The 22,888-nt window shown below is 40.3% G+C and overlaps 1 protein-coding gene across 1 annotated transcript in view; it reads left to right on the top strand.

Annotated features, from left to right (window-relative positions):
• Positions 1–6,658: 6,658 nt before the first annotated feature.
• The window catches only part of PPM1L (protein phosphatase, Mg2+/Mn2+ dependent 1L), a 323,222-nt gene continuing 306,992 nt past the window's right edge, over positions 6,659–22,888 (top strand). Inside the window, exon 1 of the mRNA XM_065942296.1 lies at positions 6,659–7,330. Within this exon, the coding sequence (XP_065798368.1) occupies positions 6,932–7,330 (399 nt within the window). The 5' untranslated portion in view covers positions 6,659–6,931. The remainder of the gene's footprint in view (positions 7,331–22,888) is intronic.

Here is a 22,888-nt window from a genome sequence, read left to right as displayed (position 1 = left end):
TCACTTAGACCACGTGGTCAGGAAAGGCTCTTGAGAGAGTGAAGTATGAGCTAGATCTGAGGGATAATAGTTAACGAGGAGGAGTGTGGGTGGGAGAGTGGGTTAGGGAAAGGCCAGCATTCCAGCTAAATGAAACTGCATGAATAAAGGACCCCACTCAACAGGAAGCTGGGTGCTCTACAGGAATTGTAAGAAGTCAGATGTGGCTGAAGTAGATGGGCTGAGAGAGCTGGTGGCATGGGATAAGGCTGAGAAGAACAAAGCCATAGTTAAGACTTTTGTCTTTATTCTAAAAGTGGTGAGAAGTCATTTGATGGGTTTTTTTTTGTGTTTAAAAAAAAATTTTTTTTTTATTAGTTGGAGGCTAATTACTTCACAACATTTCAGTGGGTTTTGTCATACATTGATATGAATCAGCCATAGAGTTACACGTATTCCCCATCCCGATCCCCCCTCCCACCTCCCTCTCCACCCGACTCCTCTGGGTCCTCCCAGTGCACCAGGCCTTTTTGATGGTTTTAAGCAGGATTATTCAACTATTGCATTCAGCTATAGTGTTGATATGTGCTAATTAGAATTAAAAAATTTAGGTAATACTTTAGATTAACATTATAATTTAGGAAGTGTCTTTGAAAATTATCATAGAGAAGCCTAGGGCAATTAGATGAAGGATTCTTAGGATAAGTGTGGTTCTTGTAAACAGACTTGGTGCAATGGTACAAAACAAATTTTCAGAAAACAAGTATCTATTTATTTATTTATTTTTAACAAATATCTTTAATATATCTCTGTAATTAATATAAAAAATTGGGTTGTGGAAAAGGACCTTGTGCTTTTGGATTCCAGTGAAATAAAATGATATTAAACATGGTTGGTGTCTTTTGACACCGAGGTTCGTTTGACAGAACACCTGACATTAAAATTGTAAGTCCAGATTGACATATTATTATACTTATTTAAATGATGGATTTATTTTCTTAATTGTACTTCTAAAACAGATTCATTTTGTAAAGGGCACCTTTTCCAGGGGATCTTCCTGGGCCAGGGATTGAACCCAGGTCTCCTGTATTGCAGGCAGATTCTTTACCATCTGAGCCACCAGCATGCACCCGCCAGGCTCCTCTGTCCATGGGATTCTCCAGGCAAGAATACTGGAGTAGGTTGCTGTTTCCTTCTCCAGGGGATTTTCCAACCCAGGCGTCAAACCCATCTATCTTACATCTCCTGCATTGGCAGGCAGGTTTTTTTTACCACTAGCGCCACTTCGGAAGCCCCTAAAACTGAATATGTATTGTTAAATTTTGCAGCTAGAAAGGTTGTTTGAGAAGCACTTGAACATTTAAAATGGTTTAATAGTCATGATCATTGTTAACCATTTTCTGAAGGGACCAATATTGAAAATCACTTTTAAGATATAATTTATAATAATGGTCCTTTATATTAAGGAGTTTTGATCCGGGAACAATACATTTTCAGATACAGTTTGCCTCTAAATTGTAAAGTTGAACATTTTCATTCCCAGCTATTCAGCAGTTTAATTCTTAAGTTATACACCCTAGAGAAACTTTTGCACATATGCTCCAAGAGCTAACACAAAAATAACTCATGAAATCATTGATCATGATAGCAAAAAGCTAGAATTCAAATGTCCAGAGAAAATGAACACATAAATTATAGATTGGTCACATGGTAGAATATTATACAGCAGTGACATGATTGAACTATATGTAATAATGTGGAATGATCTAGAAATATAATGCTGAGTGAAAAAACAAATACCAGAGGACTGTATATAAGTAAGATACCCTTTATAAAGCTCAAAACCAAGCAAAACTAAAAAATGTATTATTTGGAGTGCAGACAAGGGGATGATAAAACACAAAATTTGGGCTAGCGGCTAGCTACCTGTGGAGGACAGGCAGGGAGGTAGGATCAGAGAAAGAGCTTGTTATGTTGGTCAAAGTTTGGTCAGTTTTTAGGTCAGGTTTATGCGTATAGTACTCACGGTTGTGCTTCATTACTATACTTTCACCCACTTGTCCACTTAAAAAAATGTGAGAGTTGCAAATTAAATTTTACTTGGGGCAAAATGAGGATGGCTGCCTGGGAAACAGCGGCTCAGATAGCTCTGAGAAACTGTTCTAAAGAGATAGGGAGGAAAGTCAGCATATATGTGGTTTTGGTGAAGGGGGAATACTTGCATTCAAGCACGTATTTTTTCCAGCAGGTTTCTGCTAGTCTCATGATGATGCTTTCTGCTAGTCACAAGGAACAGTCATCACCATGAAGGATTTTAGTGCTTTTCTAGATATGAGGAGATACAAGAATTGGGCTCATAAAATCGGCTCCTTAAAATATCTAACTATCTGAATTCCTGTCCTGGCAGTCACCCCCACCCCAGCTCCTTTCAGGGGGTGCTGAGGGTCAGCAGCTGAGCAGCACATGACCTAATCCTTGTAGAAGTAGATGGTAAGTACCGATTTATAGCTGACACACTCTTTTGTATGTCTAGTTTAAAAGGTTATACATATACAGATGCACATTGATGGAATAATAGTAAGAGGGTCCTTAATACTCTGTACATATTTATATGCATATGGCAGAAACAATTTAAGAATACAAACCAAACTGATAATTGGGAAATTTTGAAATGTGTGGAGAATTTCTCTGTCTGTAAAAGTTTCATTTAAATTTGATTTCAGAAAATTTCTATTACATTCATTGTTCAGAGGATTAGCTGATATATTTGACTTTTATAATTTTGTAATAGGTGGCAAAAACAAAAAGAAATGATGACATCATGAATCAACATCACATTAGGAAATAGATTTATCAAGCTCTGTTTGAAAGAATTCTTAAACATAAGAGCTACAACTCTTTCTTTTCCCCCTGAGAATACACTGTATTTTATGTTCTTTATAAATTCAAGGTTGACATGAGTTAATTGCATAGTTGAAAATGGGTATTTACCTGGTAACTATTTATCACTATTATTGTATCTCATGAAAGCCTAGGTTGCAATTAGCTCTCTGTTCATTACCATGTCACTTTAATGGTGACATGGTATTTGCATAATGTATAATGTATTTGTATTTGTATAATACATTTGTATTTGTGCAATGTACGTTCTATGGTACTCTTCTTCTCTGTAAAATTCACATAGCATTTCACTTTAGTAACAAATCTTGAGACTTCTACATTAAGACAAAGGACAGTTTACTTGCACTTGTCTTCTGCCCCACAAATATTCTTGATGGGTGAAGTAAATATTCCTAGTGCAGTGCTTATCCTGAACGGTTAAGTCAGAATTGTGGAAAAGGAACCTGTGTATTCTTTTTGAGATTTCTATAACAGAGATCTACTGAAGTGTTACTAGAGAAGTATAAAAGTTAGACTCATCATCTTAGTGTCACTGAACAATCGGTGGATATTAGGGTACTGAATTGGTGGTCAGAAGAACTGAGTTTGAGTTTCCAGTTTCATATTTGCTGAATTGTGGTAGTTATTTAATATCTTTGTGCCTCATCTTCCTTGTATTTATAAATACAGGGATAGTAGTAAATACAGAGATAGTAGCTCTTCTATCTTCTTCATAGAAATGTTATGAGAATGGCAATAAGTTGATATACATTAAAACCTTTATAATCTGAAATAATAAGCTAAAGTTTGTCACTAGAGAAAAGTCTTATTTATTTTTAATATATATTAAAATTCACAGGGGGAGGGATAAATTGAGGGATTGGTGCTTAGTCGCTCAGTTGTATCTGACTCTTTGTAACCCCATGGACTGTAGCCCCCCCAGGCTCCTCTGTCCATGGGGATTCTCCAGGCTAGAATATTGGAGGGGGATGCCATGCCTTCCTGCAGGGGATCTTACCAACCACTATATATAAAATAAATAACTAAAAAAGACCCACTGTGTAGCACAGGGAACTCTACTCAATACGCTGTAACAACCTATATGAGAGAAGAATCTTAAAAAGAGTGGATAGATGTATATGGCAACCCACTCCAGTACTCTTGCCTGGGAAATCCCATGGACGGAGGAGCCTGGTGGCCTACAGTCCACGGGGTCGCAAAGAGTCAGACACAACTGAGCGATTTTGCTTCACCTCACTTCTTAACTGATTCAATTTGTTGTACACCTGAAAGTAACACAGCCTTGTAAATCAGCTATATACCAATAAAAATTTTAAAAAGCCATAAATTTCAAATATTAATTTCCTAAAGGTTCCCAGATCTGTCATACAATAAACAATGGTTTTATAAAGATTAAAAAAATTCACAGCAAATTAACAAAAAGCTTACTTAGGACATTTACAAAATCACTCTGTAAACTAGATTAATTTCTTAATAGAAATAAGAAAATGCCTTTAGGGTCCACTTGAAAAATTGTTTTATTGATTTACACACAAATGAACGCATACATGAACTACTTAGAGGTAAATGCCAGAAAATCTCCACAGAACCTGCAAGATATCTACTTTTGTAATCAAGTCAAACCTTCCTTTTGTTATTTAACATCCAGAGAAACCAGTACAGTCCTTTCTCTTCTTTGTTTAGGTATGCCTCTCATGAATGTCTGCTGCTGTCATCAATGTAGTAATGTTATGGGCCGGTTGGATGGACCCCTAGGTTTGGAATTTTTTTCCCTGGTACCTGATTTGACTTGTAGTTTTGAAGACTTGATCAACTTACCTGCAAGTTGCCTTTGCCACAGAAAAATAGATTCATACAGAGAGACTCATAATGCACCCTAAATCCATTTGCTAATTTACAACAAGAAATATTATAAACTTATCTTCATTATAACACTAGTGTATTACCTTTGCTTTATAGTTCCTGAAGGCTTTTGAATTCATTATCTCATTTTTGAACTTCATGACTTATGACTTTTGAACAGAATGATCTCATTCATTTCTAAACTGCTTAATTTCTCTATTTATCATGCGGAAAATACCATAAAGTGCAAATTAGAACAAGAGACCAAATCTGAGCTGTCAAAAATAGCACAAAGTTAACAATTCTTCCCATCTCCTTCCTTTTCTATGCATATGTATATAATTGAGATCATGTTGTATATGTCATTGAAATGTCAACGTTTCTTTTTTTTTTTTTTTCTGGTTAAGATGGCAATCTATGACATTTGTAAAATCGTTGGGAAAGTTGTAGAAGGCAGACACAAGTTCAAATCAGAAAACGAAAACCACATACAATTTACTACCGTAGTTAATCATCGTTATCATTTTGGTGTATTTTCCTCCAGTGTTTTATTTCTTTTATTTTTTTAAAACGTAGTCAGGAGTGCTTGCGGAGACGGCCTCTGGCTGAGTTGGGAATCAGACAGCTTCTATTGTCGAGCGGACTGGGAGCTGGCGATCAGCACTCGTCTTCCTGGACAGGGATAGCAACACAATATTTTGTTTTAAGGCCCCCTTCTTTCCGTATTCTAGCTGACTCTGTTTCTCTTTGTGGAAGGACTACCACTCCGGAACGGCCTTCGTGGCTAAGTCCCCACTCCAGGGGCTGCGACTCGCAGAGGGGCCAGCCTATCCCCAACTCTCCCGAGGCTTTTATCAGAACGCACTTCCACGTGGCTCTGAGTCCTCCTATCTTGCTGTTTTCGATCTTTTCTCGTCGAGAGAAGCCTTTTAGGTCCAACGATCTCTCTCAGACTCTCGGGAGATCCTGGTAGGCCTCTGTCACAAAAAAACCGAGGGTCCGAGCCTCTCTGCCTCGCTTTGCGAGCAAGAAGTGCGTCCCTTCTCGCTTGCCTTATGCCTGGCAAGGCGGGGACCGCACTACCCTGCCGCCAGCCGGAGGGGGGGACGCTCACGTGCGACCCTCTGCTTTCCAGCCGGTAGCCGCGGCTCCCAGAAAACCACCGATCAGACCACCAGGGTCAGTTTTATATTGTCCTGAGAGCTCGCACAGGAGGCACACAAGACCCTCCGCTCGAGCTCCGCTGCAGACGCACCCCTTCCCTCCCCTTCGGTTCGTCCGGACCTCCGGCGGCGGCAAGCGCGCCAGCCGCGGCTGAGCGGCCTCGGCCTTTGACAGCTCGGCGCGAGCACCTCCAGGCCTCCAGTCCCGGCTCAGGGGGCGGAGCGAGGCGGGGCGGGGCGAGCGCGCGCGGGGCGGGGCGAGCGCGAGCGGCGGCGCCAGGAGGGAGCGCGCGAGCCGAGCCGAGCGGAGCTGGAGGTGCTGGGGAGAGGCAGGCAGAGCCTGGCCGGCCGCCTGCGGCTCCGCGCCGTTCTGCTGCGTCCCCGGCTCCAGGTACCCCCGCCTCTGCCCAGGCTCCCGCAAAAGTTTTATTCTCTGAGGCCCCCGCCCCGGCCTGTCTGAAGGACTCGGAGCGATTGGCCCGCTGTGCGCTCCCCTGCGGCGGCGACCAAAGGGACGTGCATCCCTCGCCCGCGGGGCTCTCGTGCCTCGCGCTTCCTCACCTGCAGATCGCTCCCGGGAGCGGCGAGGGGCCCCAGCCGAGGGGCCGCGCGGGCGCCGGCGCCCAGAAACTCTCCAGCCCACCGCCGCAGACCCGCCCGGTTCAACTTAAACTTGATTCCTCTCGTCCAGCCCCGGCACCCGCGACTGCCCTGCCACCGCCGGCGTCTCGGCCGCAGCAGCCGCCGCCTCACAAAGGGGCGTAGGGAGGGGTAGCAGGCGGCGGGCACCGGCGCCGGTACGCAGGGCGCTAGCCTCCGGGCCGCCGAGGCCGGGAGACAAAAGGGAAACTGCCTCTGTTCGCCGGACCGGCTCGGAGCTGCCCGATCGTTCGCCTCCCGCCCGGCTCCGTGAGCCTCCTCCCCCCCGCCTACCCTCGGCTGCTGCTCCGCCTCCCTCCCCGCGGGCTGTCCCCGCAGTGCTCCGGGACCCAGCCAGCCTTCGGGGCGCGCGTCGCTGCTGGTGGTTGGGGCTCTAGCGATAATAAATGATAGAGGATACAATGACTTTGCTGTCTCTCCTGGGTCGCATCATGCGCTACTTCTTGCTGAGACCCGAGACGCTCTTCCTGCTGTGCATCAGCCTGGCGCTGTGGAGTTACTTCTTCCACACGGACGAGGTGAAGACCATCGTCAAGTCCAGCCGGGACGCCGTGAAGATGGTGAAGGGCAAGGTGGCCGAGATCATGCAGAACGATCGACTGGGGGGACTCGACGTGCTGGAGGCTGAGTTCTCCAAGACCTGGGAGTTCAAGAGCCACAATGTGGCGGTGTATTCCATCCAGGGTCGGAGAGACCACATGGAGGACCGTTTCGAAGTTCTTACGGACCTAGCCAACAAGACGCACCCCTCTATCTTCGGGATCTTCGACGGGCACGGGGGCGAGGTAGGAATCTCTGAGACTTTGTGTGTGTGTGTGTGTGTGTGTGTGTGTGTGTGTGTGTGTGTATTACAGGACGTTGTGTGCGCAGCCGGTGGGACTGGGTGCGAGGGGCGTGGTGATGACCTACCTGGGGGTGGGTTGGACAGAGCCACTAGCTCCAAATGTGACCAAGTTGTCAAAAACACTTCCGGATCCAGACCTCTTGTACAGAGGGTCCTATGCGGGGGAAGGAGGATCATGCATAAATCATAATTTATGAAGTTTTTCAAGGCCAGAACGCAGCAAATGACTGTGCTAGTTTTCCTGGGAGAGTTAATGGTTTCTACTGTCAACTTTGGTCCAGGGCCTCAGCGCCCCTGTTATGGGTTGGAACCCGAACTAGGCACAAAAGAGGAATAAGGTATCTTTGATTCTCGTTAGGAAAAAGATAACATCTGCAGAGCCGAGTCAGTGAGGGCTTAGTGAGGATGGAGGAAGCGGTGATTCCTTTCCCTCTCCATCTCCCAGAGGAGGAACCCGAGGGGGCAGCTCTGGGCTCCTTCCCAATTCCATTAACTTTGCAAGTGCAATCCGGCCACTTGACAGCAGCGCTTAGGTGGCCGGCCGCTTTTAGCTGGATCGAGGCGCGCGACCGGGGTCCCTCTGGCCTTAGAAGAGGTGGCAAAGCCCGCAGAGGTAGCGGTGCCCAGATTTCATCCATGCGAAATCCCCCGAGCCGGCGTGGGACGGAGACGTCTCCTTGCTTCTGAATTCTTCTATTCGGGGGTTCATGCAGGGGCAAGAGTTGAGGTTAGAGGGAGGTTCAGGTCCCTCTCCAGCATTTCTGCGGCATCCTCATTGCTTGCCCGGGCTCAGATTTCCTGGAGGTCGGAGCGAGAACTGGCATTGGTCCTTGGGCATCGGCCCAGGCGAAGTGAGTGGTGAACGTGGTTCAGTCACCCCATCTCTAAATCTGGCAATTTGGAATGGAGTTTCCTTGCTGCATACTTTCTTTTTTAAGCGTACTTTCTTACTCATACCCCCGCCCCTCCCCCCACCTTTGCCACCCCTTCTTCATCACTCCCCTCCACCCCCTACTCCCGTCCAACCCTCCCCTCATTCTCTTCTTGGAGCTTATGGTCACTGGGTGGGCTGTAGCGGGAATTCTCTTTCAAGCTTGTTCTTTGTTTTTGGTGAACACTGAGAGAGCTCTCGATTGGTGGTCTCTTTTGGTACCAAGTCACTTCAGTCACCACTCCGCTCATCTTCACGACATACTGCATCTGCCTGCCTGGCAGAACCAACTTTGCCAGGAATGACAACTTACTAATAGTTGGAAAGTTTATTTGGTAGAGCTGAAATAAATTTTTGTGATTTTTCATCCACCCTAGCCCTTTCTGTGTTCTGTGTTTCAAAATGAAGTTTTCTCACGGATTGTAATTTTGTAGCCTCTTATATAGTTTGGGGTTCTTTTCCTTTGAGTAGGTGAAAGGTGTGAAGTTATAAGGGAGGGAAGGGCCAAGATGTGAAGTTAATTGAGGGAAGGACCACTGTGTTTTACTTGGTTAAAAACATATCTGAAGGAGGAGGTTGCCAATATAATGACTGATTTGTTTCCTGGTTTGAGTCAGAATGTCTATATTTTCATTTTATGTCTTTTAAAAAAATTTTATTTTATATTTATTTCTTTTAATTGAAGGATAATTGCTTTACAGAATTGTGTTGGTTTCTGCCAAACATCAACATGAATCAGCCATAGGTATACATATGTCCCCTCCCTCTTAAGCCTCCCTCCCACCCACCTCTCCATCCCACCCCTCTAGGTAGTTACAGAGCCCTGGTTGGAGTTCCCTGAGTCAAAAAGCAAATTCCCATTAGCTATCTATTTTACATATGATAATGTAGGTTTCCACGGTTCCTCGATTCTTATAAATCATTTAATAAAAATTATGTTTATTGCATACTTTTGCACTAAAATTTTGGCAGGTCTGATTCTTGTCTTAGAAAGTGCAGTTTTATTAATTTAAAGGTCCGGATGTAGTATTAATGTTGTGAAACCCTGGGTGGTGCTTCTCTGGGTTGCTGTATTGCTATGTTTTGAACATGTAAGTGAGTGGGGTGTTTTAAACTTTTCTTCCAAGTTGATATTCTAAAACTTAAATGTTGAAGACTCCAACAGATTTCAGGTTGAAAAATTCAGTATTATCTTCTGGTAGATGTACCATTCAGAAAAGATCCATAATAAATGCTTTTATTTAACTGGAAATATTTTACCTGTATAAGGCTTTTCATTAAATTTTTAAATAATAAAGGAGATCATCGTTAGCCAGACTATGAAATGAGTTTCATTGTGCCTTCCATTAAAAAGTCTGCTGTCTGCAAAATAATAAGTATTATCAGTACTCTGAAAAATAGAATAATTGTTCTCTGTATGACATTGTACAGACTGTAGCCAGTTCATTCGTTTTGGCTTTGTTTTAGGACAAAATATAGTTATAAAAAGGAGCTATTTAATTGCTATTGGGAATGTGATGGCAAATAATATTAGGTAGCTTCTCTCTTGCTTTTTCTTTCATTCAAAGAAAATCCCCCCATCTAAATCTTGTCTTTTGTGTGGTTTAACTCCTTTAATATTCACCAGAGGAGGGTGCCACTGTTTGATTTTGGTATGGATGATAGTTATCACCTTTCAGAAAAGAGGAAGCTTTTTCTGATCTCTGTGTATATAACTATGTATTGTCTGTAGTATAGTATGGAAAATAAATGAGGAATTTAATTTGTTTATAATAATTCAGACTAATAAGATAGGCTACTAAAAATCAGGACCCATCTTCAATGGTAGTGCTTTTAGATACAGAAAGAACCTCAGCCACCTTGTATATCTATTTCATTCTGTTTTTTAGATGGTATGTTTACTGATGGCAGGAGAAGTTGTGACTTTCCTAAGACTGCGTGGCTATTCAAGGCCTTCAGTTTGATAGTCTTTATGTTAAACCAGTGGACAAATTTATTTGCCTATTTACCTAGGTGAATAGATATCACACTGGGGATACACTGATGAATGAGATACAATTCTCTTCCTCAAAGAGTTTCAATTTAGTGAGAGAGATAGACCTGTATACCAGGAATTATAGTTATGGTGTACTTGCGGTTATAGTTAGGGTCTTATTGGAGCATTGTCATTTTAATCAAATTGGGAGGTCAGAGACCCTGGGAAGGACACCTTGAAGCTTCGTTTACTGCAAGGTTAAATGTATAGGTTTTCAATCCGCGTTCTGCTTTAAACTGTCTGTGAGTTCGGGCAAGTTTGCTTAAGCAACTTTATCTGGGAGTTTTTAGTCTGAAAAATATGGATAATAATGCATGTGAGGTTCACCTTCATCAGTTGTCTAATAGCCTGTCTAGAAAAATACTTGATGGATAGAAGGATGTGGAAGAAGAAAGCTTGGAGACCAAGAAGTCCGCAGTATTGGGGCAACAGTATTCAACAGAAGAAAAGAGACTCTACTCATGACAGCCACAACTTTGATCATTAGAAAGTTGTATATTGTATATAAATAATTCATTAGGTATCCACCAAACTCTCTAGCACTGCTTGTTCTAACTTTTGGTGAACCAATTATTTATTTAGAATTTCAGGTATCCTAACATTGGGGAAGTAGCGTCCTGGCTTCAGGTGAAAATTTTCTGATGAGTAAAAAGGAATATTCTCTATGGTTAATTGGTAAATTGGTATTCTGATTTGTACTTTAGCCTCTAATGAGTTAAGTTAACATGAGTTAGTTCTCTTGAGTCTAGTCATTGTTTATTTTTGACAAAGCTATGTCTCTGGACTTGTTATGCTGAGGACCAGACTCAGGATGGCTGTGGCTTCTAGACGGATGCTGTCTTAATGAGCCTTTTTTTTTTTTTTTACAGTTTCTCTGGGCCGGCTTCCTCACTTGATGCCCTTGGGCCCTTGAGACATTCTGACCACCATACTATGGGTAGATGATTGACTCTATGTGTGTATGTCTAAAGTCAAGGCAGCGACTGTTTTGCTGTATAATGCAAATTAAAGCAACAAAAAGGAAAAAAAAGTGTAGATTGTATCAACTGATGTGGAAAGGTTATTTTAAGATGATAAAATACTGTTTATCTAGGAAAATTGTTTTTGGCACTTATCTGTAATTTTTATTCACAGGCAAAAGGTGTTTTTTGTTTTTAAACTTTTTATATTAACTAGAAAAATACCACTGATCCTTTGAGGCACCTTTGTCAATGTTCATGGCTGAAACTGTGTAGAAGAATAATTGTTATGTACTCTGTATGCTTATGGGCATTACTGTATTCAAAGTCATGTGTCATTGTATCATACAATTAACACACAATTTGGCTAGTGGTTTAAGCTTAGAGTTCCACACATGACTTTAGAGAGAAGCTATACTTCAGATGCTTGTCAGAAGCTATAGTCTTCAGGCTTAGCACTTCTTAGAAGCTCAGAAGAAAAACTGCTTATGAACGGTTGCCTGAAGGATATATACAGTCTGGCTCTTTAGATCAGTGGTTCTTATCTTTTCTTAAGTCATGCTTCCCTTTGAAGATGTTATGAAACCATAGACATATCCCCCAGAAAGATGGACATGAGCATCAAGTTTTGTTTATAATTTCAAAGAGAATTGGATGCCTGAAACCTCTGGATTTTAGGTTAGTCTAGATAGAATAAAATGTTTCTGATAGATCTAGACCTGCAGGGAGCAGTGTACCTCGGTTGCCCTGATCACCTTCTTCTCTGTCATTTTGTATTTACTGATGTGTGAGCTGGCATTTGCCTGTCAAGATTAGTATGAAGGATGGTCTTCCAAAATGCTCTGACAGATCAACTGCAGGATGTCATTGAGGACTTTGTTACATTAGATAGTATTCTCTTGACAAGGACCAAGGGAGGGAGAGTCCGCTGAGAGCCTTTTGTTTTTATCATAAGGATGCTGAATCATGATTGGCTTATCCTGTGTTTGTTGGCTGCCAGAAGTGTTAGAGCCAAACCTCTGACCTACCTCTAGCAAGAGTGGAGAATTTTATTAATTTGGTATATCAGCTGAGGCTCACTCCCAGGAAAGTTTATAGTTCCTATGTTTACCTTTCTTTTGCCCCGTTTTTCTCTTTCTCCTTTTAGATATGCCACTTTACCTTGTGGTATATGTGTTTATATGTTTCATTAGATATTTCTGAAATAAGACATACTAGTTCCAAATAAATAAATTATAAGTGGCACAATGAATGATCTGCTTTTCAGACATTACTGCTGCTGTTAGTAAATGTTGGGCTCCCACATTATTGACATACTAGAAGCCTGTAGATTTAGTGTGGACAAATGCCTTATGGTTTAAGAGAAAATTCAGATTGCTTTGGCTTTCAATGGCACATTAACCTTTCTGCCCCCAAAGAGGGAGGCACTTTCCCTTTAATAATCCACCCCTGTCCTGTGCTCAGTGGCTGTTTGTAGGTGAATGTAGGATCCTGACTACTGACTTTGTTGCATCTTCTGAACAGATTGTTTAGAAATTAAGTTTAATTAAACATGCATTTTCTGTATAGTCTGCGGCTTGCGGCAAACAAGAGTTATGTTCTCTGTGATACCCATAGATGAATCAGTACATTCTCTGCCCTCAGGGAGCATTCCATCTGCTTGAAGGGATGAGTTTTTTTTAAAGAAATAGCAGAACTACAAGATGAAGTTGGGCTACCTGCAAGAGAGTGTTGGCCTGACTAAGGGAGATTGGGGAGTCCTGGAAAATTTTGTAAGGAACTGACATTTGACTGTATCCTCCCATTTTAGTAAACAGGTTGGGTGGAGGGTGGTGAAAAGATAGCATTACAGGTGAAAGAAAAAGTGTGAAAGTGGTATAGACGTAAAGTGCAGGCACAGTAGAAGAAAGGCAGGTGGCTCTGTTTGTTTAGAGCAGGCTTTCCCCATCTGCTGTGATCCAGAAGCCCACACATTTTCTTCTTTATTTAAATACCTTCTATTTTATGATATACTTTATATTGCTTTTTAGATCATCTCTTTTTTAAAGTTAAGTATATTTGTTTAAAAAAGAAACTTCATATCAGCGCTGTGAGTGGAAAATCCAGAAAATGAAATTCTTGGCCTCCAACCTGCAATAAGCTGTCTCCATCTTGATGGAGTAGAGTGAGTCTAAAAAAGTTCTTCTCTTAGTATCTGGTTACCCCTGGAGTCCTTCTGTCCCCCTCCCCTTGTTTTTGATGAGCAGAAAGGTGGCTTTTAAAGCTTAGTTGTTGGCCACAATTTGAAGTGAGGCAGGCTTCTTGTTCCCTTTTCAGGTGGAAGCTGCCTCTGGTGAGGCCACTCTGTGAGGAGCCTTGATTTGGAACAGCTTTCTGACTCATGCGACAGATAAGATTTCATGTGTGACATCCCTCCATGGGGAACCCAGAATTATAGGCAGTTTACAGCATTCTAGCGGAAATTCCATCCCTGTTTCTATTGCAGCTAAATGAGGAGATATTATAGGAATAAGCCTGAATCCTTTCTAGCTTAGTTTAAAAAGTAAATAATTCATCAGTTTTGGAACTTGAGCCATTATTGGTCACAAATTGTGATTCCTTACAATGACAAGATACACAGCGACAGCCGTGCTGGGGCTCGCGGTTGAGGAGGCTTAGCCTGGACCTCGCGGTTTACACAGGTGAGGAGCTGGAGATGCCGCTGGGACTGTTGTCAGCCCTGACCCCGCCAGCCACGCCGAGGAGCCTGCTCATGTGCTGTGGATAATGGAGAACCATAGATATTTTTGAGCAAAGGCATAGCTTTTAAATCCGTGATCTCCTAATCCCTCTAATCTATATAGAGGATTGAGTGCAGAAGGAAATGGCAACCCACTCCAGTATTCTTGCCTGGAGAATCCCCATGGATAGAGAAGCCTGGCGGGTTATAGTACATGGGATTGCAAAGAGTCAGACTGACTTAGCAACTAAACCCCCATGAATAAATAAGATGGAAAGGGTGTGTGTGTGTGTGTGTGGTGGGTGGTGTCAGTTGAGGAGGGCTGGGCCAGAGCAGAGAAGAGGAAACCCTGGGGTGTGGGTCATTGCTGAAGAGGGGGAAAGATGAATTGGAGACCCTCTGAAGTAGCGAGGCCGCTGCCAGGGCTCCCAGTGTGGCACCATGGACATAGAGATGGCATAGATAGATGAGCACATTTGGGCAATAGTGAGAATAGCGTGAGTTCGCCTCTAAATTTTTTTCTGTTATCTTTAGACATTTTCTGAGATTCATAAAATGTTTGTTGACTGTTTAGCACCCCAATTTGTAAAACGTTATCTCTGTCATACCTTATCTAAATGGACACATTTTAAAACAGTGAAAATAGGCATTGTATATAATATTTGATCTATTCAAATAGAAAGGCACTTATTACTGTTTTACTTTGTTACTAGGAATATTTTAGGTTTTGTTATGAAGTATAGTTTTCCTAAGACTAAAAAACAACAGGGTATCTTTATATATCTTAAATGATTTCATGTCACTGACACTTATTTTAAATTTAAAAATATGTATATCATTCAGTCTCAGATGAAAATGTTTCCCAGGCTCTGTCCAGTTTAAATGTAAGCACATACTTCAATAGGGACTCAGATTTTTAAAAAGTAATATTTTAATTTGGATGTTAATATTTGAGGCATTTGTTTTATTCTTAATTTCTATTTTGATTTTGAACTACTTCAGTAATATATTTTTGTGGTTTAATTTTTATTACCATTTTAATAGTTATTTAATGGATATTAAAGTAAATGCAGCAAATTAAACATATTTAAAAATAATTTTAAAATTATAAAAGTAGTATGACTATGTTATCATATAGAAAAAAAATCACTCCAAATTTCATTATTCTGTCACATCCACTATTATGATTTTGGTGTATTACTTGTTCATCTTTTTTTATATGTTTTAAAAATATTATTTTACATTGTTATAATGATATACATATAGTTTTAAATCTTGGCTTTTTTCCACTTTGTATAGACTCAGTTATTTTGCTCCATAATTCTTTGTTATACTTCCAATGTATTTTTTAGTGATGGAATAATATTTTACTGAATATTTGATGATTTACTCAATTGCTTCCTTATTGGTATACGTTTCGATTCCTCTGACTTTTCACCATTGTAAACAGTAAATATGGTTGTAATAAGTATTGTTGTGCTTTTACTGTAGTTTGGGTTATTTCTCCAGGGTGGATTTCCAGAAGTGGGATTTCTGGATCAGAGAAGAAATGAAGAGACCAGTATTCATGGTAATAATGATAATAATGGTTGACAGTTATTGAATGTATATAATATGCCAGTACTTTATGTACCAGTACTTTATGTTCTGGTACTTTATTTAAAGTACTTTATGAAAGTGAAAGTGCTAGTTGCTCAGTCCTGACTCTCTGGAACCTCATCGACTGTAGTCCTCCAGGCTGCTCTGTCTGTGGGATTTTCGAGGCAAGAATACTGGAGTGGGTAGCTATTCCCTTCTCCAGGGGATCTTCCTGACCCAGGGATTGAACCCCAGTATCCTGCATTGCAGGCGGATTCTTTACCAGCTGAGCCACTAGGAAAGCATAAGTACTTTATATATATTATCGAATTTTAGTGATCATGACACTTTTTTGATGTAGGTACTATATTATCTACGTACATAAGTAGAAATTAAGGCTGAGAGGTTAAGTAATTTGCCCAAGGACTGTCCACGGCTCCTAAGTGGTGAAACTAGGATTTGAAACTGGGATTCAAACTTAGAGCTATTTACCTCCAAAGCCTGTGCTGTCAGTTTCCAGTCGAAGCTCTCCATATCTTAAATTTGGGCAATAAAGTGCAGATAGCATTGTTAGGTGGACCCTGCCGGGTTTTCTCATGTTGGCAAGAGATGGAGTTTCTTCTTTGATGATTGTGTCCCTATGTCCCGTGACAGGTTGCTTTTGAAAACTCTATGCTGGTACCTTGATAGGTAGATTTTTTTTATAATTACCTGGGAAAGTCCTGAAATTAAAGAAATTAGGGGTCAGAAGTCAGAGCAGGTGGTGACTCACGCTTAGCCTTTCTCAGCTACTCCCCTTCTTTGCTGGCAGAATCTCTATCCCACTGCAGAGAATCCCTAACATTTTTGCCTCTTAGCTCATGAAAGGCTTCTGTAGCCATTCTCAATAAACATAATGATTTATATTTTATTTTATTCTAAACTACCAAATGTTTGACTTTAGAATAAGTATGTAGGTTTATGTGTGTATATATTTGCATAATTTCTCTTTTATACTCTTTTATACTGAAGCACAGTTTTTTTTTTTTTGAGGACCAATAACTTCCTAATATATAAATAATTGTTAATTTTAAAGAGCAAGGTAGCCTTTTTTCATTTGTTTTTAATACTGAGTTGGTATGTTTAGTTTGAGTAGGTGCTAAGTCTTGCGTTTCCATCCCAGAAGACTCCCTAAAACTTTGTTCTCTTAGTTGGCCTTATGTCAAGCCCAGTCTTTGTGATAGTTATAATCTGTTTTTAATATAAATCTTCAAAGGCAAAGTTTAAGTAAACGAAGGAAGACATTATTTTAAAGATAAAAGTGGCTCTGTAGTCCCCTTATAGCTTTTGTAGTTACAGGCCCTCCCTTGAAAAGTACAAAGCATTTAAAGTAAATATTCATATAGAGAGAAACCATGCATTCTGATATGTTGATATTTTCAATAAAGCCGAAGTCTGTACTATGAAATACTATGCTTAAAAAGTAAAGATATGATACTTTACATCTGAAAAATAAATCTGTAAAAGTCTCACTTGCTTGGTCTCTCTGGGGATTTTTTGTTCCCCTTTCTCTGTTTAGTGAGAATGGGACCCAGTTTAATGGAACTTCAGCAGCCTCCAACTTTTTAAGAATGAGGGAGGGCTTTGGTAGTTGAGTCTGTTAAGGAAAGAATGAGACTTACTTTCCTCCATTCCTAGAAGACAAGGAAGTTCCTGTCAGCTGCTGCAGATGGAGCACCCAAAGGTAAGCTTGGTGCCATTGTGTGTAATTGTGTAAGATGTAAACTGTGTAATGATGCCAGGTAGAGAGACACCCTTTTCTGTGTGTGCAGAAGAACTGTCTGTTTCCCAAGCTAGGCATCTGTGGGCCTGTAATCACCTGGAAAGGGTGCCTTTTTCTAATTTCTATAAAAGTCACCATAACAATAGGCTAGACTTCTGAGACTCACATTCTTTACCATACCATCCATCCTTGTTTTGCTCCTGTGTGAGCAGGTGACAGATAATCTATGTCTTAGTTTGCTAAGCCAAAGACCAGTTATTCACCGCACATTATGCCAGCAAATTTTATGACTTCCCTGGAGAAGTAAACACTTATTTGTGTTTGCTTTTCAAAGTTATTGGTCATTATAAACGTGAATGGGGATTTAATGCCCTGTAGCTATAAATCTTAAATATTTCAAATGGTGTTTTTTATAGGACAGTCTATATTTAGCATTAGCGGTAAAGTTTACATCTAGAAACATTAAGAAATTTTTATTCTATTCATTATAGGATTGCTAGAGAGTAGAAACTGTTTTATTATGATACATATATACTGTTTCTTTTTAATCTACTGAGTGGTTTTGTTTCTCTTTTTAATTAAATAGATTAACTCTTAGTTAAATTAGTCACTGACATTTTCTAGCTAGTAAGGCTTTTAACTGACACTGTCAGGATTTTATAGAAATTGAGACATAGTAGGATTTCGATCATACTGTTTGCCTTTTTGATCCTTAATATGATGAGTTGAATTTGCTGTAAGAACTGATTTGTATATGTGTATGATAAATATAACTGTCCTAGAATTTGGGATTGGGAAGTTTTTAGTTCTCTTTTATTTTAACTCTCAGATGTTTTTCTAAATTTCTGTTTAGAAAGAAGATAAATTTTCTCTTTAGATAGGCTTGGCAGAGATAGTGAATTGTCATATAATCCAAATATAGTGCCTAAAACTTCACAGCTACATGGATAATCTATTTTTAAAGACTTTCATCAAGGAGATTTCACATTGTCCCTGGAGAATTTTTGTCTCTATAATCCTCTCTCAGGAAAATTATCTTTATATGTGAACTACATTCTGTTGGTTTAAATGTATTTCTTTTAGTCTGCCCTCAACAGAGATAATGTAGGATTAGGTTGTTATGGTTCATAAATCAGTAAGATTATGGTAATCAGAAATCTCCTTCCCCCCATATTAAACAGGTACATCAAATTTATGGAAGAAGTATTCATCTTGGAAAAAGGAGATACAAGATAATTTTCAACCAAAGACAGAATGATGTTTCTAGATAATCAATAATACCTTCTCTTTGTTAAAGAGCCAGTTAGGCAGTAAAGAAAACATCCTCTTCCAGTTTTACAGATTGGCTGGTTTTGTCTTTCATGTTCATTGTCAGAGACTCGGGCTGTAGCAGAAGTAAATTCAAGACACACCTAGCTAGTGCATTATTTGGAAGTTTTTGGTTGTAGGTGACATAGAACTCAGGTGGAAGCAGCTTAAACTCTAGGTTTATTTGTTATCTCATGTAATAAATGTCCTGGAAGTAGGTGTTTCCAAGGTTGGTTGATTCACCAGCTCAGTGACTTCAAGTCTTTGTATAACTACATCCAGAGAGGTGAAAAAGAAACTGTACCTGTCCTGCATTCTTAAAGCCTGAGGAAAACCTATCTAGAAACTACCACTCAAAAAAAAAAAAAAAAAAAAAAAAAAAAAATAGAAACTACCACTCACATCTCCTTGGCCAGAATTGTTTCCATGGCTCAACTGGGAATGGGCCCTGGGAAAACTATCACCATGGTGATGAGCTCTGACCCATCATATTTCACCTCGGTTCTGGAGAAGAGCCCAGCCTCCTTTGGAGATCATGGACAGCCTAGGAAGGTGGACAAGACCTGAGTTTTGCTAGCTAGAAGAAAGGGAAGTGGGAAGGGTTGTTGGTTGGGCCACACAGGAGGGTTCAGAGAAGGTGGCCTGGAACATTTCTTATCTACACATTAGCAACCTCATTGAAGAATGTTGCTATGAAGTGTGTAACACTGACATGAGGGAAAAAGTTAGAAGACTTTAGAAGAGGGTAAACCATCTTATTTTCAAATTGGCTTTAGGATGGTCTTGCCTGGAAGGAAACCATGGTTCCAGAGGAGTGGGCAAGTGCTGGAGCTGTCTTACCCTGGTACCTCTGCCGGTTTTGGTGAAGGTTATTCTTTTTCTTCCCCCTCTGAGATTTCAAGAAGATTCTTGCCCTAATTTCTACTACATGTCTTATAAGAAAACTGCAGCTGATTGTGGAAGAGTCTTGTATGGAGGGAGTTGGGTTCTAAGTTGATTTAAAAATATAAGATCATGTATAGCCAAAATCTCCTCGGAATGATCCCTCAAGTTGACTATAGAGAATGGTGTCTATGATGTTGTACTTCTTATTCTGTAGAGCAGTATCTAGGTATAAATATATAATATCCCCAAGTCATGTATGTGCTGTGCTGTGGTTACACATGTGTTGTGACACCATGGACCATTGCCCACCAGGGTCCTTTGTCCATGGGATTCTCCAGGCAAGAATACTGGAATGGGTTGCCATTCTTTTCTCCAGGGTAATTCCCAATGCAGGGATTGTACCCAGGTCTCCCGCATTGCAGGCTGATTCTTTACCCTCTGAGTCACCAGGGAAGCCCAAATCATGTATAGTATAAAGTATGGGATGGAGAAGGAAATGGCAACCCACTCTAATATTCTTGCCTGGGAAATTCCATGGACAAAGGAGCCTGGTGGGCTGCAGTCTATGGAGTCGCAAAGAGTTGGACATGACTGAAGCGACTAAGCATAGAGTAAAGGAGGTGCGTATAAAATATAGTTTAAGGTGTTTTAAATGATATAAAAGAATATCTTGAATTTGTATAGATTTGTAAATAGTATCATTTCACTGTACCTTCTGTAAGATAATAGGATAAGAAATTGAAGAGTGTTTTGTGATTTTTAAGTGACAACAGGAATTTATTTCCTTTAGAGAGTGTGTTATATATTTCTGTGTGATCACTTTGAGAAAATTTAGTTACTTAAAGTTTTAAAAATACAAAGCAGAATAAATATCTTGGTGTTTTGGAGTCAGGCTGAATTTATCCTGATTATTTTGAAAGTCGGTTTTAGAAGGATAATTATAGTGCCATATTGAATACTTTATTTTTAATCTAAGTGCCAGCCGTATCTTTGACACCAGATGGAAGTATAGAGATGGGCACCCAGCGTGGTAATTTGTATTCATTAACACATAGAAGTGGTTTATACTTGCTATTTCTTTCTTGCCTGTGGCTTGAGACCTTGGGGGATTTTATTCTCCAGCGATTTCAGAAGAGACAAATCAGGAATTCTAACCTTTCCCAGTTTCCTGGTGCCTCTCCTAAGCATCTGATATGGTTATTCTGTGCTGTGCTCAGCTGTATCTGACTCTTTGAGACCCCATGGACTGCAGTCTGCCAGGATTCTCTGTGCATGAAATTTTTTCCAGGCAAGAATACTGGAGTGGGTTGTTATGTACTCCTCCAGGGAGGTCTTCCCCGATGCAGACTTTGAGCTGGTGTCTCCTGTGGCTCCTGCATCGGCAGGCGGATTCTTTAGCACTGCGCTACCTAGGAAATCCCAATCTGATATGGTACTTCAAGTCTAAATTCGTTTGATAAATGTCTGGTCCTGGGTTTGTCTAAGAATGAGACTTTTTGAGCAGCAAGGAGTTCTTGGAAAGGAAGCTTGTATTTTAAGTAGCTGTGAGATCCAAGTGGCTGCTGCTGAAGAAATCACACGGGTAAAGAGCTGGGATTCTGATGGGGGCCAGAGAAACTCTCCACCCTTTCCTGTTAGAATCAAAGACCCTGCTCTGGTTCACAGAGTCACACAGTGATGGAGAGTTTTTATTCCCAAAGACTTAATGTAATGCAAGTGGTTTAGACTTGAGGTAGCACAGGCAGGCATGTATTTTGGCAGTATCGCCTAAATTTGATGGAAAGGGCTGTTAGTTTTCTTCTGTCTCTCAAAAGTAGGATAACAGTGGGAGTGCCCAACTGATATTTTCACTTTACCTGAGAGAAGTCTCAGCTCTAGCTTTCATGGTGACTGTCTGTTAATGGAGGTTAGGATATTGACTTTCTTCATTAAAGAAAATTTAACATTGATATGATATTATTATCTGATACACAGTACATATTCCAATTTTTCCAATCATCCCAACTGTTCTCTTAAAAACAGCTTTACGTATGATTGACATACAATAAACTGCATATGTTTAATATATACAATTAGATTAATTTTATATATACTTGTGAAACCATTACTACCATCGAGATAATGAATGTATCCACCACCATGAGATGATGAACATATCCATCACCCTCAAAAGCTTCTTCCTGCCCCTTTGTAATACCTTTATTCTAATGTTCTTCTCCAATCCATCCCTTTATCACTGGATGTGCTTTCTGTCACTATAGAGTTAGTTGCACTTTGTTAATGTAATTTATATAAATGGAAATATACAGTATGTATATTTTTTCCTGGCTGCTTTCCCTCACCCCGCCCTAGCGTAATTATTGAATTGAATTAGTATGGATATACCGACAATTGAATATCCATTCACATGTTCCTGGACAGTTGAACTGATGCCAGTTTTTGCCTGTCAATATTCATCTGAGTATGTGTACTGACATATGCCTTCATTGTATGTGGGTGTGCTCAGATGTTCAGTCATGTCTGACTGTTTGTGACCACAGGGACAGTATGTAGCCCACCAGCCTCCTCTGTCCATGGCGTTGCCCTAGGAACAGAATGACTGGATCATATGGTAGGTGTTATATTATCTTTCTAAGAAACTGCTGGGTAAACTGCTATTCCAAAGTGGTTGTACTATCTTACATTTTCATCATTGGTGTGTGAGAGTTCTGGTTGCTCCATATCCTCACCAGTCTTCTAAATTTTAGTTTTGGGTTGGCCAAAAAGTTCATTCAATTTTAAGTAAAAAATAAAAGATATAGTTTTCCTATTTACCAAGAACGTTATTGAACAATGTATTCACTAACTGAACAAACTTTTTGGCCAACCCAATATAATTCCTAGTAGTCATGAATTGGTTGCTCAGTATGGTTTTAGTTTGCATTTTCTTAATGACTGATGATATTGAGCATCTTTTTAATGTACTTTGGGGAAGATTGTCTTCTTTTGAAAACAGAAAAAGGTGGTTATTAAATTTTGGTTTTCTTGTAAAATCTGACTTTTAATCCTTTTCTCTTTGGTGTGAGTGAAAGAAGAGAGTAAGAAGTGAAAGGAGTAGGAGTGATTATACATGACTCTCTCTTACTGAGAGAGGCTAGGAGTACAGCCAAAAATAAGAGGCGTTGAGAGGCTGTGCAGGATAACCAGGAAATTAGATGAAACAAGGAGAGCAGAAAAGAAAGACGAGGCCAGTGACCACTAAGGACAGTTTGTATTATCAGATTCTTTCGTGTTCTTAAAACTGCATGTTCTTGTATTCCAAATGAAAAATCTGAAAGAGACT

Source organism: Muntiacus reevesi, chromosome 8 (assembly GCF_963930625.1).
Source record: "Muntiacus reevesi chromosome 8, mMunRee1.1, whole genome shotgun sequence".
In the NCBI taxonomy this organism is placed as follows: Eukaryota; Metazoa; Chordata; class Mammalia; order Artiodactyla; family Cervidae; genus Muntiacus; species Muntiacus reevesi.
This window is presented reverse-complemented; position numbering and strand designations above follow the sequence as displayed.